Consider the following 19,246-nt stretch of genomic DNA (forward strand, 5'->3'; position numbering starts at 1 on the left):
GAGGTGGAAATGTTTTACTATTGATCAGAATATGACAGTACAGTAATAGATGGAAGAAGAGAGGTGGAATTTTTTTAATATTGATCACAATATGACAGTACAGTAATAGATGGAAGAAGAGAGGTGGAAATGTTTTAATATTGATCACAATATGACAGTACAGTAATAGATGGGAGAAGAGAGGTGGAAATGTTTTAGTATTGATCAGAATATGGCAGGACAGTAATAGATGGAAGAAGAGAGGTGGAAATGTTTTAATACTGATCACAATATGACAGTACAGTAATAGATGGAAGAAGAGAGGTGGAAATGTTTTAATATTGATCAGAATATGACAGTACAGTAATAGATGGAAGAAGAGAGGTGGAATTTTTTAAATATTGATCACAATATGACAGTACAGTAATAGATGGAAGAAGAGAGGTGGAAATGTTTTAATATTGATCACAATATGACAGTACAGTAATAGATGGGAGAAGAGAGGTGGAAATGTTTTAGTATTGATCAGAATATGGCAGGACAGTAATAGATGGAAGAAGAGAGGTGGAAATGTTTTAATACTGATCACAATATGACAGTACAGTAATAGATGGAAGAAGAGAGGTGGAAATGTTTTAATATTGATCAGAATATGACAGTACAGTAATAGATGGAAGAAGGGAGGTGGAATTTTTTTAATATTGATCACAATATGACAGTACAGTAATAGATGGAAGAAGAGAGGTGGAAATGTTTTAATATTGATCACAATATGACAGTACAGTAATAGATGGGAGAAGAGAGGTGGAAATGTTTTAGTATTGATCAGAATATGGCAGGACAGTAATAGATGGAAGAAGAGAGGTGGAAATGTTTTAATACTGATCACAATATGACAGTACAGTAATAGATGGAAGAAGAGAGGTGGAAATGTTTTAATATTGATCAGAATATGACAGTACAGTAATAGATGGAAGAAGAGAGGTGGAAATGTTTTAATATTGATCAGAATATGGCAGTACAGTAATAGGGTTTGTGTTCAGTACATAGAAATGGGTCTTATTCAGTTGAAGAAGAAGGCTTTATGTCACGTCTACTCTCCTTCTTGGCGCTCAACGTCTCCGATCTACTAACCACCGGTCTTGGCAATCTATCTTTACACACACCTGGCAACCTTCATTACTCACACCTGCTCCTCATCATTACACACACCTGGAAACCTTCCTTACTCACACCTGCTCCTCATCATTACACACACCTGCTCCTCATAATTACACACACCTGGCAACCTGCATTACTCACACCTGGCAACTTTCATTACTCACACCTGCTCCTCATCATTAGACCCACCTGACAACCTTCATTACTCACACCTGCTCCGCTTTATTACACACACCTGGCAACCTTCATTACTCACATCTGCTCCTCATAATTACACACACCTGGCAACCTGCATTATTCACACCTGGCAACCTTCATTACTCACATCTGCTCCTCATCATTACACACACCTGACAACCTGCATTACTCACACCTGCTACTCATCATTAGACACACCTGGCAAACTTCATTACTCACATCTGCTCCTCATTATTACACACACCTGACAACCTTCATTACTCACATCTGCTCCTCATAATTACACACACCTGGCAACCTGCATTACTCACACCTGGCAACCTTCATTACTCACACCTGCTCCTCATTATTACACACACCTGACAACCTTCATTACTCACATCTGCTCCTCATAATTACACACACCTGGCAACCTGCATTACTCACACCTGGCAACCTTAACTTCTCTAGGGTACGTAAGACGGTAGCGTCCCACCTCTTCAACAGCCAGTGAAACTGCTGGGCGCCAAATTCAAATACAGAAATATTCATTATAAAAATTTAGAAAACAAAACATATTTTACATAGGTTTAAAGATTAACTTCTTGTGAATCCAACCACGGTGTCAGATTTTAAAAATGCTTTCGGCGAAAGCATACCTTATGATTATTTGAGAACATAGCCCAGCAGACAAATCATTACAAACAGTAACCAGCCAAGTAGAAGAGTTACACAAGTCAGAAATAAAGATAAAATGAATCCCTTACCTTTGATGATCTTCATATGGTTGCACTCAGTAGACATTAATTTTCTCAATAAATGTTCCTTTTGTTCGATAAAGTCTCTTTATATCCAAAAACCTCTCTTTTGTTTGCGCGTTTTCTTCAGTAATCCACAGGCTCAAACGCAGTCAAAACAGGCAGACAAAAAATCCAAATTGTATCCGTAAAGTTCGTAGAAACATGTCAAACGATGTTTATAAATATTCAATCCTCAGTTTGTTTTTAGCCTAAATAATTGATAGTATTTCAACCGGACAATAACGCCGTCCGTATAAAAGGTAAACAAGAAAGGCACTCTCTCGGTCGTGCGCAAGAAAAAGCTCTGTGACACTTTAGGGTCCACTCATTCAGACTGCTCTTACTTCCTCATTTTTCAGAATACAAGCCTGAAACAATTTCTAAAGACTGTTGACATCTAGTGGAAGGCATAGGAACTGCAATTTGAGTCCTACGTCAATGGATACTGTAATGGAATAGAAAACTACAAAACCAAAGAAATAACTACTTCCTGAATGGATTTTTCTCAGGTTTTCGGCTGCCAAATCAGTTCTGTTATACTCACAGACACTATTTTAACAGTTTTGGAAACTTTAGAGTGTTTTCTATCCAAATCTACCATTCATATACATATCATATCTTCCGGGCCCGAGTAGCAGGCAGTTTAATTTGGGCATGCTTTTCATCCAAATTTCCGAATGCTGCCCCCTACCCTAGAGAAGTTAATAATACCTTTGAGTTGTAGACATGTTCTTCACAGGTTATAACACAAACACATCATTAGATTTATTTCAGCATTGAGTTGTTTTTTACATGTAATCTAAGATCTTAACAACCTAATACATATACAACTTTTTTCATTCACCCCATGGCTATATAAACCAAAGGTTTCATTTAGGTTTCATTTGGGTTATAATAATGATTTACAAAGGAAAAAGTCAATAGTTCATTGCATATTATGTAATTGTGGATTCGATTCATTTTCAGACTGTTATTGATACAGCATGTCAATATGATACAGTAGTAGCCTACAGAACCCAAGTAGAATGTCAATATGATACAGTAGTAGCCTACAGAACCCAAGCAGCATGTCAATATGATACAGTAGTAGTCTACAGAACCCAAGCAGCATGTCAATATGATACAGTAGTAGCCTACAGAACCCAAGCAGCATGTCAATATGATACAGTAGTAGTCTACAGAACCCAAGCAGCATGTCAATATGATACAGTAGTAGTCTACAGAACCCAAGCAGCATGTCAATATGATACAGTAGTAGCCTACAGAACCCAAGCAGCATGTCAATATGAACAGTAGTAGCCAGCATGTCAATATGATACAGTAGTAGTCTACAGAACCCAAGCAGCATGTCAATATGATACAGTAGTAGTCTACAGAACCCAAGCAGCATGTCAATATGATACAGTAGTAGTCTACAGAACCCAAGCAGCATGTCAATATGATACAGTAGTAGCCAGCATGTCAATATGATACAGTAGTAGTCTACAGAACCCAAGCAGCATGTCAATATGATACAGTAGTAGTCTACAGAACCCAAGCAGCATGTCAATATGATACAGTAGTGGCATACAGAACCCAAGCAGCATGTCAATATGATACAGTAGTAGCCAGCATGTCAATATGATACAGTGGTAGCCTACAGAACCCAAACAGCATGTCAATATGATACAGTAGTAGCCTACAGAACCCAAGCAGCATGTCAATATGATACAGTAGTAGCCTACAGAACCCAAACAGCATGTCAATATATGTATTATAATCTATATCTCCACCTAGTCTATTATAGACCTATATGTATTATAATCTATATCTCCACCTAGTCTATTAGAGGTCTATATGTATTATAATCTATATCTCCACCTAGTCTATTAGAGGTCTATATGTATTATAATCTATATCTCCACCTAGTCTATTATAGACCTATATGTATTATAATCTATATCTCCACCTAGTCTATTAGAGGTCTATATGTATTATAATCTATATCTCCACCTAGTCTATTATAGACCTATATGTATTATAATCTATATCTCCACCTAGTCTATTAGAGGTCTATATGTATTATAATCTATATCTCCACCTAGTCTATTAGAGGTCTATATGTATTATAATCTATATCTCCACCTAGTCTATTATAGACCTATATGTATTATAATCTATATCTCCACCTAGTCTATTAGAGGTCTATATGTATTATAATATATATCTCCACTAGTCTATTATAGACCTATATGTATTATAATCTATATCTCCACCTAGTCTATTATAGACCTATATGTATTATAATCTATATCTCCACCTAGTCTATTAGAGGTCTATATGTATTATAATCTATATCTCCACCTAGTCTATTAGAGGTCTATATGTATTATAATCTATATCTCCACCTAGTCTATTATAGACCTATATGTATTATAATCTATATCTCCACCTAGTCTATTAGAGTTCTATATGTATTATAATCTATATCTCCACCTAGTCTATTAGAGGTCTATATGTATTAGAATCTATATCTCCACCTAGTCTATTAGAGGTCTATATGTATTATAATCTATATCTCCACCTAGTCTATTAGAGGTCTATATGTATTATAATCTATATCTCCACCTAGTCTATTAGAGGTCTATATGTATTATAATCTATATCTCCACCTAGTCTATTAGAGGTCTATATGTATTATAATCTATATCTCCACCTAGTCTATTAGAGGTCTATATGTATTATAATCTATATCTCCACCTAGTCTATTAGAGGTCTTTATGTATTATAATCTATATCTCCACCTAGTCTATTATAGACCTATATGTATTATAATCTATATCTCCACCTAGTCTATTATAGTCCTATATGTATTATAATCTATATCTCCACCTAGTCTATTAGAGGTCTATATGTATTATAATCTATATCTCCACCTAGTCTATTAGAGGTCTATATGTATTATAATCTATATCTCCACCTAGTCTATTAGAGGTCTATATGTATTATAATCTATATCTCCACCTAGTCTATTAGAGGTCTATATGTATTATAATCTATATCTCCACCTAGTCTATTAGAGGTCTATATGTATTATAATCTATATCTCCACCTAGCCTGTTAGAGGTCTATAATAAACTCCTCTATGAAGATGTGCTTATTATCACATATAGTCCTGTATTGCGTAGCCTATTTGAAGGTCAGTCGACAATATAATAAGCTATAATAAGTTGTTCCCTGTTACAAATGGTAACAGGAGCCCTGATCAGACTAAATAGTGGTAACACTGTATCAGCCCCTTCTAAACACCCTAAATAGTGGAACACTGTATCAGCCCCTTCAAAACACCCTAAATAGTGGTAAAACTGTATCAGCCCCTTCTAAACACCCTAAATAGTGGTAACACTGTATCAGCCCCTTCAAAATACCCTAAATAGTGGTAACAGTTGTCGTGTCTTTGCTATGATTAAATTGAAGACTTATAGTTTACATCAAAGATTCCTGTAATTAGTTATTACGCGATCAACTGATTAATAATGTAACTAATTAACTATGAATTCGAGGGCACCAGGGAAAGTAGTCAGATTACAAAGTTATAATTTCCCAATATAACCTTTCAGATATTTTCAAATCTGATCAATAGTCTTCTGATTAATGATTTATTAACTTTACCTCACGTTAGTCTCATTCCAAACGTCGTAAATTGTTGGTTATCTGCACGAACCCAGTCTTCACTATGAGTCATCCATACATCAATTGTCTTAAATCATTTATTTATTACTAACTAAGTAATTCACAGAAATGCATAAACAAACAAACAAACTTAAAATGGTTACATGAAATGATGGGAGAAATAGGCCCTAGTGGCTGAACCGGCATGGCGGCTGTTAGACAAAAGGGGAAATTGGGGGTCGACCAAGAAGTCACAACAAAAATGGGGAACAGAAAGTAAAGTTGTTCTTTTGGAAAGGATCCATTTTGAGGACAGAGCAGAAAACGCAATATGGGGAGAACTAACAAATAAAGTAAGTATCTTTGAACAATAATCTATTCTAAAGGACAGAGTAAGAGAATGAATACCTGGAATGAGATATTACTGGTTAGTAGAACTGCAACTGGAGCTGAGTTGCTGACAGACAGCAGTTTTCAAAGTGGAAACTAATCAGTAGGCCGACATGTTATCAGTAAAACGTCTGGTAAAGATGGTGGAGGAGCTTTTCAATTATATGGTTTTATGTTTATCTCAGGGTTTCTCAATCCTTTTGTTCTTACCAGCACTTACACACCTGATTCAACTAATCATCAAATATTTTAAGACAGTTTAATATTTGAGGCATACAAATGAACATTCTCAAATTAAAACCTTTTTGGTTTGTAGGACTGCTTACAATTATTAAAGTCCTACAGTAACTCACATTTTGGAGGATTAAAACACAGCTAAACTTGGTTTCGTGTAAATGATATGTTATATTATATTATTTATATGTATATGTATTTATATGTTATTATATGTTATCAAAAATAATGTAAGAGAGATGTCTTGAAGAAACACGTCTGGGTTTAGAACTCTGTGTCTCAGTGCGCTGCGACAGTGGGAAGTTCGTTTTGCATGGCCCGGTGCTACAGGGGAGTGGACATTTATTTGAAGGACCAATAGAATGGTCTAAAATGCGCAAACTCTGCTTACCCGGGGAGCCGGGCAATGCAAAACAAATTCACCCAGTGACCGCTACTTTATTTCCTGATATGAAATGTAAAGTAACTTTGTAGCCGACGCAGTTCCAGAATGTCTGTTGAAACTGTGTCTCATATGGAACGTTAGAACAGTGGTGGAAACAGAACTCAGTTCTCAAACTGGAGTAAAAGGAAAGATTCCTTCATAGAACATGACTCAAGTAAAAGTGAAAGTCACACAGTAAAAGACTACTTCAGGAAAAGTCTAAAAGTATTTGGTTTTAAATATAATTAGGTATCAAAAGTAAAAGCAAAGTAGTAATAATTAAAAATTCCTTATATTAAGCAAACCAGACGGCACAATTTTCTTGTTATTTTAATTTACGGATAGCCAGGGTCACACTCCAACACTCAGACATAATTTAAAAACAAAGCATTTGTGTTTAGTGAGTCTGCCAGATCAGACGCAGTTCAACTGATAAGTGTGTGAATTGGACCATTTCCCTGTCCTGTTAAGCATTCAAAATGTAACGAGTACTTTTGGTTGTCAGGGAAAATGTATGGAGTAAAAAATACATTATTTTATTTATGAATGTAGTGAAGTAAAAGTTGTTAAAAATATAAATAGTAAAGTAAAGGACAGATTCCCCCCAAAAACTACTTAAGTAGTACTTCAAATTATTTTTACTGAAGTACTTTCCACCACTGCATTAGAAGACAGAAACATGTGTTGATTTGAAGGAAAGACGGGCAGATTCTGGTAGGTAGGCTACGAACTATTATAAAGTTAGGTCGTCGTCAGACATTCAACAGTCACAGTAGGTTTGAGATACAGTATGATCACTAATCATGCCGACCAACCTGATGGTCTCTGTTGGAAATGTTGTGAAAAGTATCTGTCCTCGGCTATAAATATCTGGTATTACTCATCTCATATGTATATACTGTATTCTATACTATTCTACTGCATCTTAGTCTATGTATTACTCATCTCATATGTATATACTGTATTCTATACTATTCTACTGTATCTTAGTCTATGTATTACTCATCTCATATGTATATACTGTATTCTATACTATTCTACTGTATCTTAGTCTATGTATTACTCATCTCATATGTATATACTGTATTCTATACTATTCTACTGTATCTTAGTCTATGTATTACTCATCTTATATGTATACACTGTATTCTATACTATTCTACTGTATCTTAGTCTATGTATTCCTCATCTCATATGTATATACTGTATTCTATACTATTCTACTGTATCTTAGTCTATGCCGCTCAGACATTGTGACCAATGACATTTGATTTGATTTGATTTAGATTAGGCTTTATACACTACATGACCAAAATGTGGAAACCTGCTAGTCGAACATCTCATTCCAAAATCATAGGCATTCATATGGAGTTGGTCCCCCCCTTTGCTGCTATAACAGCCTCCACTCTTCTGGGAAGGCTTTCCACTAGATGTTGGAACATTGCTGCTGGGACTTGCTTCCATTCAGCCACAAGAGCATTAGTGAGGTTTGGCACTGATGCTGGGCAATTAGGCCTGGCTCGCAGTCGGCGTTCCAATTCATCCCAAAGGTGTTCGATGGGGTTGAGGTCAGGGCTCTGTGCAGGCCAGTCAAGTTCATCCACACCGATCTCGATAAGCCATTTCTGTATGGACCTTGCTTTGTGCACGGGGACATTGTCATGCTGTAACAGGAAAGGGACTTCCCCAAACTGTTGCCACAAAGTTGGAACACTAGAATTGTCTAGAATGTTATTTTATGCTGTAGCGTTCAGACTTTCCTTCACTAGAACTACGGGGCCCGAACCATGAAAAACACCCCCAGACCATTATTCCTCTTCCACCAAACTTTACAGTTGGCACTATGAATTAGGGCAGGTAGTGTTTTCCTGCCATCTGCCAAACCCAGATTTGTCCGTCGGACTGCCAGATTGTGAAGCGTGATTCATAACTCCAAAGAACACATTTCCACTGCTCCACAGTCCAATGGTGGCGAGCTTTACACCACTCAAGCCGATGCTTGGCATTGCACATGGTGATCTTGTGTGCGGCTGCTCTGTCATGGAAACTGATTTCTTGAAGCTCCCGACGAACAGTTATTTTGCTGTTTGGAACTTGGTAGTGAGTGTTGCAACCGAGGACAGACCATTTTTATGCGCTTCCGCACTCGGCGGGCCCGTTCTGTGAGCTTGTGTGGCCTACCACTTCACGGTTGAGCCGTTGTTGCTCCTAGACGTTTCCGCTTCACAATAACAGCACTTACAGTTGACCGGAGCAGCTCTAGCAGGGCAGGAATTTGAAGAGCTGACTTTGTTGGAAAGGTGGCATCCTATGACGGTGCCACGTTGAAAGTCACTGAGCTCTTCAGTACTGGTCATTCTACTGACACTGTTTGTCTATGGAGATTGCATGGCTGTCTGCTCGATTTTATACACCTGTCAGCAACGGGTGTGGCTGAAATAGCCGAATCCACTAATTTGAAGGGGTGTCCACATACATTATAACCTAGCCTACTTTACATAATATAACATCTGCATATCACTAACAACCCACTACTATACATTATAAACTAGTCTACTTTACATAATATAACATCTACATATCACTAACAAACTGCTATTATACATTATAACCTAGTCTACTTTACATAATATAACATATCACTAACAACCCACTACTATACATTATAACCTAGTCTACTTTACATAATATAACATCTACATATCACTAACAACCCACTACTATACATTATAACCTAGTCTACTTTACATAATATAACATCTACATATCACTAACAACCCACTACTATACATTATAACCTAGTCTACTTTACATAATATAACATCTACATATCACTAACAACCCACTACTATACATTATAACCTAGTCTACTTTACATAATATAACATCTACATATCACTAACAACCACTACTATACATTATAACCTAGTCTACTTTACATAATATAACATCTACATATCACTAACAACCCACTACTATACATTATAACCTAGCCTACTTTACATAATATAAAATCTCTTACTTGATGCAAAAAACCTTTCTGAATGGATCAATGATTTCCCCCTCAGATCAATCATGTCCGTTTTAGCCCTTCTGTCTATATTCTCAGATACATTTAGAAAATAACAGATTGAAAGACAATAAATATCTTACTTTTAATCCACACAAATAAGTACGAGACATGGCCTTGTGTTGCTGTACTGTCTATAACTACCTTAACAAACAGTGACTTATTATTATTATCATTATTATTATTGTTGCTGTACTGTCTATAACTACCTTAACAAACAGTGACTTATTATTATTATTATTATTATTGTTGCTGTACTGTCTATAACTACCTTAACAAACAGTGACTTATTATTATTATTATTATTATTGTTGTACTGTCTATAACTACCTTAACAAACAGTGACTTATTATTATTATTATTATTATTATTGTTGTACTGTCTATAACTACCTTAACAAACAGTGACTTATTATTATTATTATTATTATTATTATTATTGTTGCTGTACTGTCTAGAACTACCTTAATAACAAACAGTGACTTATTATTATTATTATTATTATTATTATTATTATTATTTTTGTACTGTCTATAACTACCTTAATTTTTACTTGGTACTCATCCCGGGTCCGGGAGCACCCCCCACAGTAAAAAAGCTGACTAGCATAGCCTAGCATAGCGTCACAAGTAAATACAAGCATCTAAATATCATTAAATCACAAGTCCAAGACACCAAATGAAAGATACAGATCTTGTGAATCCAGCCATCATTTCTGATTTTTAAAATGTTTTACAGGGAAGACACAATATGTAAATCTATTAGCTAACCACGTTAGCAAAAGACACCACTTTTTTTACTCCACCAGTTTTTTACTCCATCAGTAGCTATCACTAATTCGACTAAATAAAGATATATATAGCCACTAACCAAGAAACAACTTCATAAGATGACAGTCTGATAACATATTTATGGTATAGGATATGTTTTTTTAGAAAAATGTGCATATTTCAGGTATAAATCACAGTTCTACATTGCAGCTGCAATCTGAAATAGCGTTGGAAGCAGCCGGAATAATTACAGAGACCGACGTCAATTACCAAAATACTCATCCTAAAACATTTCTGAAAAATACACAGCCTACAGCAATCGAAAGACACAGATCTTGTGAATCCAGACAATATTTCTGATTTTCTAAGTGTTTTACAGCGAAAACACAATATATCGTTATATTAGCATACCACATGAGCTAACATCACACCAGCATTGAATCAAGGCAAAAGGGGCGATAACGTTATCGCCACCAAAATATATTAATTTTTTCACTAACCTTCTCAGAATTCTTCAGATGACAGTCCTGTAACATCATATTACACAATGCATATAGAGTTTGTTCGAAAATGTGCATATTTAGCATCACAAATCGTGGTTATGCAATGTAATCTGTCAAAACATGGCATGCATTCTGGCCGGCGCCATCTTGGAAAGGCACCTAAGTTTACGATTATTTATCGATTAGATTGACAAAAAAAATACAGGTTGGACAGCTAATGAAAGATGCATTGGTTATTAATGCAACCGCTGATTTCGATTTTTAAAATTTACGTTACTAGACATACATTGTGAGTTACAGCCAGACTAGTGCCGCAAAAAATGGCTGACAACTGCGTTTACATTTTTCCACATAAATACGGAATAAAATCATAAATAACTCTTACTTTTGGACGAGCTTCCATCAGTATCTTGGGCAATGTGTCCTTTGTCCAAAAGAATCGTTGCTTTGTTGTAAAACGACCTCCTCAACTTCGGAACTAGCAGCTAACGATAGCTACACGGCACACACATGCCCAAATCCTCAAACGCAATACTAAGGAAATTCAGAAAAATAGCAATATACTCTCATAAACTGATATAAATCGGTTTCAAATAACTTCGTTATGATGTTTCTAACACCTATATCGAATTAAATCACAGACGGATATATCTTTGATCAATAACGAGAGCTTTTGAGCATGCGATTCTGATGTCCTCCCTTGCGTCCTGGCGAGCGTCGAAAAGAAGGGACATCTCACTCCATTCCCTTTTATAAACTCTGAGAAACACCTAGAGACACCATTCCACTTCTCATTGGTTACTGACATCCAGGGGAAGGCGGGTGCAGTTCATGTCAAGCCATAGGGCACACACAGAGTTTTAAACTGATCCGAGATTAGAGACTATTTTTCAGAGCTTCGCATGTCCTGTCATGAGTTTCGCTGTAGAAAGTGTTCTGGTTCACCCACAGACATAATTCAAACGGTTTTAGAAACTGTCACGTTCCTGACCTGTTTTCTGTTAGTTTTATGTGTTAGTTGGTCAGGACGTGAGTTTGGGTGGGCATTCTATGTTGTCTGTTTCTATGTTGGTTTAGGGTTGCCTGGTATGGCTCTCAATTAGAGGCAGGTGTTTGACGTTTCCTCTGATTGAGAGTCATATTTAGGTAGGCTGTTCACAATGTTTGTTTGTGGGTGGTTGTCTCCTGTGTCAGTGTTTGTCGCACCATACGGGACTGTCTCGGTTTGTGTTGTACATCGTCATTTTATGTGTAGGCTATTTTCCCTGTTCGTGCGTTCTCGTGTTTAATGTAAGTTCGTCGTTCAGGTCTGTCTACTTTCGTTTTGTTATTTTGTATCTTTTTTCAAGTATAGTTCGTTTTCGTGTTTGTCCGTTTTGTTTATTTAATAAATCATTATGTCTTCAAACTCCGCTGCATTTTGGTTCAATCCTTGTTCCTCCTCTTCGGATGAAGAGGAGGAGGACTGCCGTTACAGAAACTAGAGATTGGTTTCTATCCAATAGTAATAATAATATGCATATTGTACGAGCAGGAATTGTGTACGAGGCAGTTTAATTTGGAAATGTAAAAAAATAAATAATGCTAACAGCTCCCCCTATTGACAAAAGGTTTTAACAAACAGTGACTTATTATTATTATTATTATTGTTGCTGTACTGTCTATAACTACCTTAACAAACAGTGACTTATTATTATTATTATTGTTGATGTACTGTCTATAACTACCTTAACAAACAGTGACTTATTATTATTATTGTTATTAATGTTGCTGTACTGTCTATAACTACCTGAACAAACAGTGACTTATTATTATTATTATTATTATTATTGTTGCTGTACTGTCTATAACTACCTTAACAAACAGTGACTTATTATTATTATTATTATTATTATTATTATTATTATTATTATTGTTGTTATACTGTCTATAACTACCTTGACAAACAGTGACTTATTATTATTATTATTATTATTATTATTATTATTCTTGTTGTTGCTGTACTGTCTATAACTACCTTAACAAACAGTGACTTATTATTATTATTATTATTATTATTATTGTTGTTATACTGTCTATAACTACCTTGACAAACAGTGACTTATTATTATTATTATTATTATTATTATTCTTGTTGTTGCTGTACTGTCTAGAACTACCTTAACAAACAGTGACTTATTATTATTATTATTATTATTATTATTATTATTGTTATTGTTGCTGTACTGTCTAGAACTACCTTAACAAACAGTGACTTATTATTATTATTATTATTATTATTGTTATTGTTGCTGTACTGTCTAGAACTACCTTAACAAACAGTGACTTATTATTATTATTATTATTATTATTATTATTATTATTGACAGTTACCATGGAGATGTCATTTTACAACTACATATTCATGTGATTGAATTAAATCATCTGACTGTTTCGATATGTCTGTTAGTAAATGTTTCATAAGAGATCATTAATAAATGATAACAATTGACTTTAAAGAATCACTGTATTAACCACAATCAACATGCTGGATTTCTGTTTAGGGGTCAGTGCTCTAAAATGAGTCTCTCTGGGGAGAGAGAGGAGGGACCTGCCTCTAAAATGAGTCTCTCTGGGGAGAGAGAGGAGGGGGGCCCTGCCTCTAAAATGAGTCTCTCTGGGGAGAGAGAGGAGGGGGGTCCTGCCTCTAAAATGAGTCTCTCTGGGGAGAGAGAGGAGGGGGGCCCTGCCTCTAAAATGAGTCTCTCTGGGGAGAGAGAGGAGGGGGGCCCTGCCTCTAAAATGAGACTCTCTGGGGAACATGACACCAAAACTAAGAGGTGAGATGACAATTTTTGAAATAATTATTAAGAGTTTATTTCCAAAATGCATCACATTTGTTTTTTCATCAGAAATGGTTGCTTATACTTTTATGGGTACCTTCAATATTAATTATCATCATTATCATTATCATCAGAAATGGTTGCTTTTGGTACCTTCAATATTTCTGTTCTCAGATTATCAGTTAATAGATTTTAGATGGGTATATCTTTATTAAATAGTATTACTATTATTACTGTCCTTCAATATTACTGTTCTCAGATTATCAGTTAATAGATTCTAGATGGGTATATCTTTATTAAATTATTATAACTGCATGTCAAGATGTGGCCGATTTAAACAGCCACAATACATTTTTGAAATAAGATGATTTATTTTTTTACGACATCTTGTTTCTAAATGGCTGCTGGGTAATTTGATATGCATCGAAATCTTCATTCGTAGAAATCGAATTGAGCGAATGCTGCGCATATTCACTGAGTTGCAAACCAAATGGACAGGTCTAGCTCATTGAAACTATTTTCGTAATAATATTATGTTAGTAAATACAATTATAGTACTAAATAGCATTTAGATTATTTTGTTAATCAAAACCTGTCTAAGCATTTAGCTTTTATTGTTTTGTTATTTTATGATATTTATTATTGCAGGGCAGAACACTTGATAAACAAGATACACTAGTTTTATTTTTCAAATGTGGTTTGAACTGTGTGACCAAGTAACCGCTATGTGAAAGTTCAGCAATTGGCGTGGGATAGATGGGGCAGGTTTGAGATCTAAGGAATTAACAAGAAAAATACACTTTATTTCTCAGCTGCCTCACCAATGTCTGTACGTGAATTAATAACTTTTAATTGCTAAATATTTCCAATAGATGGCAGCATAAGACCACAAAGCATCAGTTATAGGCTACAAGCAGCAATATGATTGACAAAAAATAGCATGCAACCACAGACTACATGTCCCATGATTTTCTAAAATGGTCACTCATTACTTTAGTTAGCTATATATCTTGTATTAGGGCATTACTTTAGTTAGCTATATATTGGGGCTGTGTTGCTTTTGGGAGAGAAATAAATAGTGACTATAGCAGGTATTGAACCCCGGGTAAATAATCACTAGTCAGAGCCTCAACCTCAGTAAACATTCATTATAAAAAATATCTTAATATCTGATATTGCGAGTAAACAACCTCGGAATATAAAAGACAAGAGTGCGTCTTCCAGCCCTCCAATAAATTACATAATTCAACCCTCCCGGTTAGTAAATTTACCTCAACATGCCCCTCGCTTTCAGATAAAAACAGGTAATAATTAACATGAATCATCATTATATTACTTCACAGTAATCTGTTAAATGCTTTTTCAGTCCTTCCTCTTGAGTTAGCAGTGTGGAAAGGGACAGAAAGAAGCACACAGGAGTTTTCCTGTGAGGGAGTGGTGGTGTATCCAGGGAGAAAACTAAACTAATCTTCTGAAATGTCATTTGTGGTCTTATGCTGCCATCTATTGGAATTCTGCAGCAACTGCAGTAGTACTGTCATTGTGTAATTCCTTACTAAAGTAGTAATTACTCAGAATTGTAAAATATACAATCTTCTAGATAATTTATCACTCACAACCATAAAATAACCACTTATAGCATAACAAACAATTAAACTGACATAAACCAAAAACACCATACATTTCGTTTATTTAGTTAATTACCAAATTGAGCCGATCGGTCACATTTTAGAGTGAGGCAGATATATAGCATTTTGCAAAAAAAACATGATTCATGTCTCTCTGAAATGAAACCATCTGATAGATTTTAAACAAATCCCTGTCTGTGAGAGATGTAATGTTTGTCTCTGTTGTGTTGAAGCCCAATCAAGCAGGAGAGACCAGCCTCCCCTGTTCCCAGCTGTGTGTCCATGAAGAGTGACAGGTCTATGGATAAACCTAGAAACTTTAGAGCGGGAGACTTTTCTACTGAACAAAGGTAAGAATAACTCATGGGTCATGGTCAGTGAGTTAAACAACACTGTCTCTAGTCATTTCTCCTCCCATTTTCCATTTATTGTTGTTGTTTTCATAATCCATAGGCTAATCCCTTTGTCCATTTTCATAGTCCTAAAACAATATTAAACAAACACAACATTCCCTCCCTGTGTGTGTGTGTGTGTGTGTGTGTGTGTGTGTGTGTGTGTGTGTGTGTGTGTGTGTTTGCACTCCCTGGATGAGGAGATGTAATCTCTATCCTGATAGCCTTGTCACTTTTACCCCTACCTACATGTACATATTACCTCAATTACCTCAACAACCTGGTACCCTGCACATTGACTCAGTACTGGTACTCCTTATAGTCTCATTATTACCTCAATTTCCTGGTACCCCTGCACATTGACTCAGTACTGGTACTCCTTATAGTCTCATTATTACCTCAACTACCTGGTACCCCTGCACATTGACTCAGTACTGGTACTCCTTATAGTCTCATTATTACCTCAACTACCTGGTACCCTGCACATTGACTCAGTACTGGTACTCCTTATAGTCTCATTATTACCTCAACTACCTGGTATCCCTGCACATTGACTCAGTACTGGTACTCCTTATAGTTTCATTATTCCTCAACTACCTGGTACCCTGCACATTGACTCAGTACTGGTTCTCCTTATAGTCTCATTATTACCTCAACTACCTGGTACCCCTGCACATTGACTCAGTACTGGTACTCCTTATAGTCTCATTATTACCTCAACTACCTGGTACCCCTGCACATTGACTCAGTACTGGTACTCAGCATTTTGTTTGTTGCTTTATATAATGGCCTAAATTTTAGTGCTTTATGTAATGTATGTCATCTATTGATATATAATGTTTATATATTTTAATGCTTCATGTAATATATGTTATCTATTGATATATAATGTTGATATATTTTAATGCTTTATATAATGTATCTAATCTATTGATATATAATGTTGATATAGTTTAATGCTTTATGTAATGTATATAATCTATTGATATATAATGTTGATATAGTTTAATGCTTTATGTAATGTATATAATCTATTGATATATAATGTTGATATAGTTTAATGCTTTATGTAATGTATATAATCTATTGATATATAATGTTTATATATTTTATGAGACATGGTGATTCATTATGTTTTCCAGAATCTCCAACCAAACTCAGTCTCTCCAGAGATCAGTCTCTCCAGTTCCCAGTCATCTGTCCATGAAGAGTGACTTCTCTATGGATCATCCTGTAAATTTTAGTGATGGATCAGGGACCTTTGACCCCAGGTAAGTTACTGGTCAGAATTGATGATATTACTTTTGAAGAGGAGAATCTTCAAGATCTGAAACCAGATGTATTTTGTGTATCTGAGTATTTACTGTACTGCATCTGCTTATCATTTGTTGTTTATGTCATATATTTGAAGACACTGAGTGGACAAAACATTATGAACACCTGCTTTTTCTACGACGTAGATTGACAAGGTGAATCCAGGTGAAAGCAATGATCCCTTATTGACGTCACTTGTTAAATCCACTTCAATCTGTGTAGATGAAGGGGAGGAAACGGGTTAAATAATTAGCATCAAGCCTTGAGACAGCTGAGACATGGATTGTGTGTGTGTGCCATTCAGAGGGTGAATGAGCAAATCAAACTATTGAAGTGTCTTTGAACGGGGTAGTTGGTCTGAGGCACACTGGTCTCTTGAAGAATCTAACATTCTAGTAAAGGCTCTGTGGACATGTTATTCATTCCAGAGGCTTCTACCACACTCAGACAGCACAGTATACTGTTCCCATCTGTCTGTCTATGAACAGTGACTTCTCTATGGATCGTCCTGTTAATTCCAGTGGTGCTGGATCAGTTACCTTTGACCTGAAGTTACGTCACCAAATTTTTGTTGTTGTTGTAATGTGTAATTTGAGAATGTTCAAGATGTCTCTCTCTCTCCTTTATCTCTGTAGTGGATGGTCTACTCTGCTAGAGGATCAGTATCTCTCTCTCCTTTATCTCTATAGTGGATGGTCTACTCTGTTAGAGGATCAGTATCTCTCTATCCTTTATCTCTGTAGTGGATGGTCTACTCTGCTAGAGGATCAGTATCTCTCTCCTTTATCTCTGTAGTGGATGGTCTACTCTGTTAGAGGATCAGTATCTCTCTCCTTTATCTCTGTAGTGGATGGTCTACTCTGTTAGAGGATCAGTCTCTCTCTCTCCTTTATCTCTGTAGTGGATGGTCTACTCTGCTAGAGGATCAGTATCTCTCTCTCCTTTATCTCTATAGTGGATGGTCTACTCTGTTAGAGGATCACTATCTCTCTCTCCTTTATCTCTGTAGTGGATGGTCTACTCTGTTAGAGGATCAGTATCTCTCTCTCCTTTATCTCTGTAGTGGATGGTCTACTCTGTTAGAGGATCAGTATCTCTCTCTCCTTTATCTCTGTAGTGGATGGTCTACTCTGTTAGAGGATCAGTATCTCTCTCCTTTATCTCTGTAGTGGATGGTCTACTCTGTTAGAGGATCAGTATCTCTCTCTCTCTCTCCTTTATCTCTGTAGTGGATGGTCTACTCTGTTAGAGGATCAGTATCTCTCTCTCCTTTATCTCTGTAGTGGATAGTCTACTCTGTTAGAGGATCAGTATCTCTCTCTCCTTTATCTCTGTAGTGGATGGTCTACACTGTTAGAGGATAAGTCTCTCTCTCTCTCCTTTATCTCTGTAGTGGATGGTCTACTCTGTTAGAGGATCAGTATCTCTCTCTCTCCTTTATCTCTGTGGTGGATGGTCTACTCTGTTAGAGGATCAGTATCTCTCTCTCCTTTATCTCTGTAGTGGATGGTCTACTCTGTTAGAGGATCAGTATCTCTCTCTCCGTTATCTCTGTAGTGGATGGTCTACTCTGTTAGAGGATCAGTATCTCTCTCTCCTTTATATCTGTAGTGGATGGTCTACTCTGTTACAGGATCAGTATCTCTCTCTCCTTTATCTCTGTAGTGGATGGTCTACTCTGCCAGAGGATCAGTCCAGGTGTGCAGTGTGTCAGCAGGTGCTGAGGGATCCAGTCTCTATCACCTGTGGACACAGGTTCTGCAGACAGTGCATCACCAGATACTGGGAGAAACCTGCTCCTTCAGGAGACTATGACTGTCCTCAGTGTAGAAAGAGATCCAGGACACGTCCTGTACTACAGCACCTGAGTGAACCCAATGATGCAAGAGGCTCTGAAAACCGTAAGAACACTTGCATACCTGTGCTAAGTCA

General features: G+C 36.3%; 1 protein-coding gene across 2 annotated transcripts in view; it reads left to right on the forward strand.

The window, feature by feature from the left end:
* LOC139583688 (NLR family CARD domain-containing protein 3-like) overlaps nucleotides 1–19,246 on the forward strand; it is a 672,088-nt gene that overhangs the window by 439,935 nt on the left and 212,907 nt on the right. For both annotated transcript variants that reach the window (XM_071415422.1, XM_071416179.1), the window contains exons 8-9: nucleotides 17,143–17,271; nucleotides 18,980–19,215. In XM_071415422.1, coding sequence (XP_071271523.1) covers nucleotides 17,143–17,271; nucleotides 18,980–19,215 — 365 coding nt within the window. The remainder of the gene's footprint in view (nucleotides 1–17,142; nucleotides 17,272–18,979; nucleotides 19,216–19,246) is intronic.

This window comes from Salvelinus alpinus, chromosome 1 (assembly GCF_045679555.1).
Source record: "Salvelinus alpinus chromosome 1, SLU_Salpinus.1, whole genome shotgun sequence".
Lineage (NCBI taxonomy): Eukaryota > Metazoa > Chordata > Actinopteri > Salmoniformes > Salmonidae > Salvelinus > Salvelinus alpinus.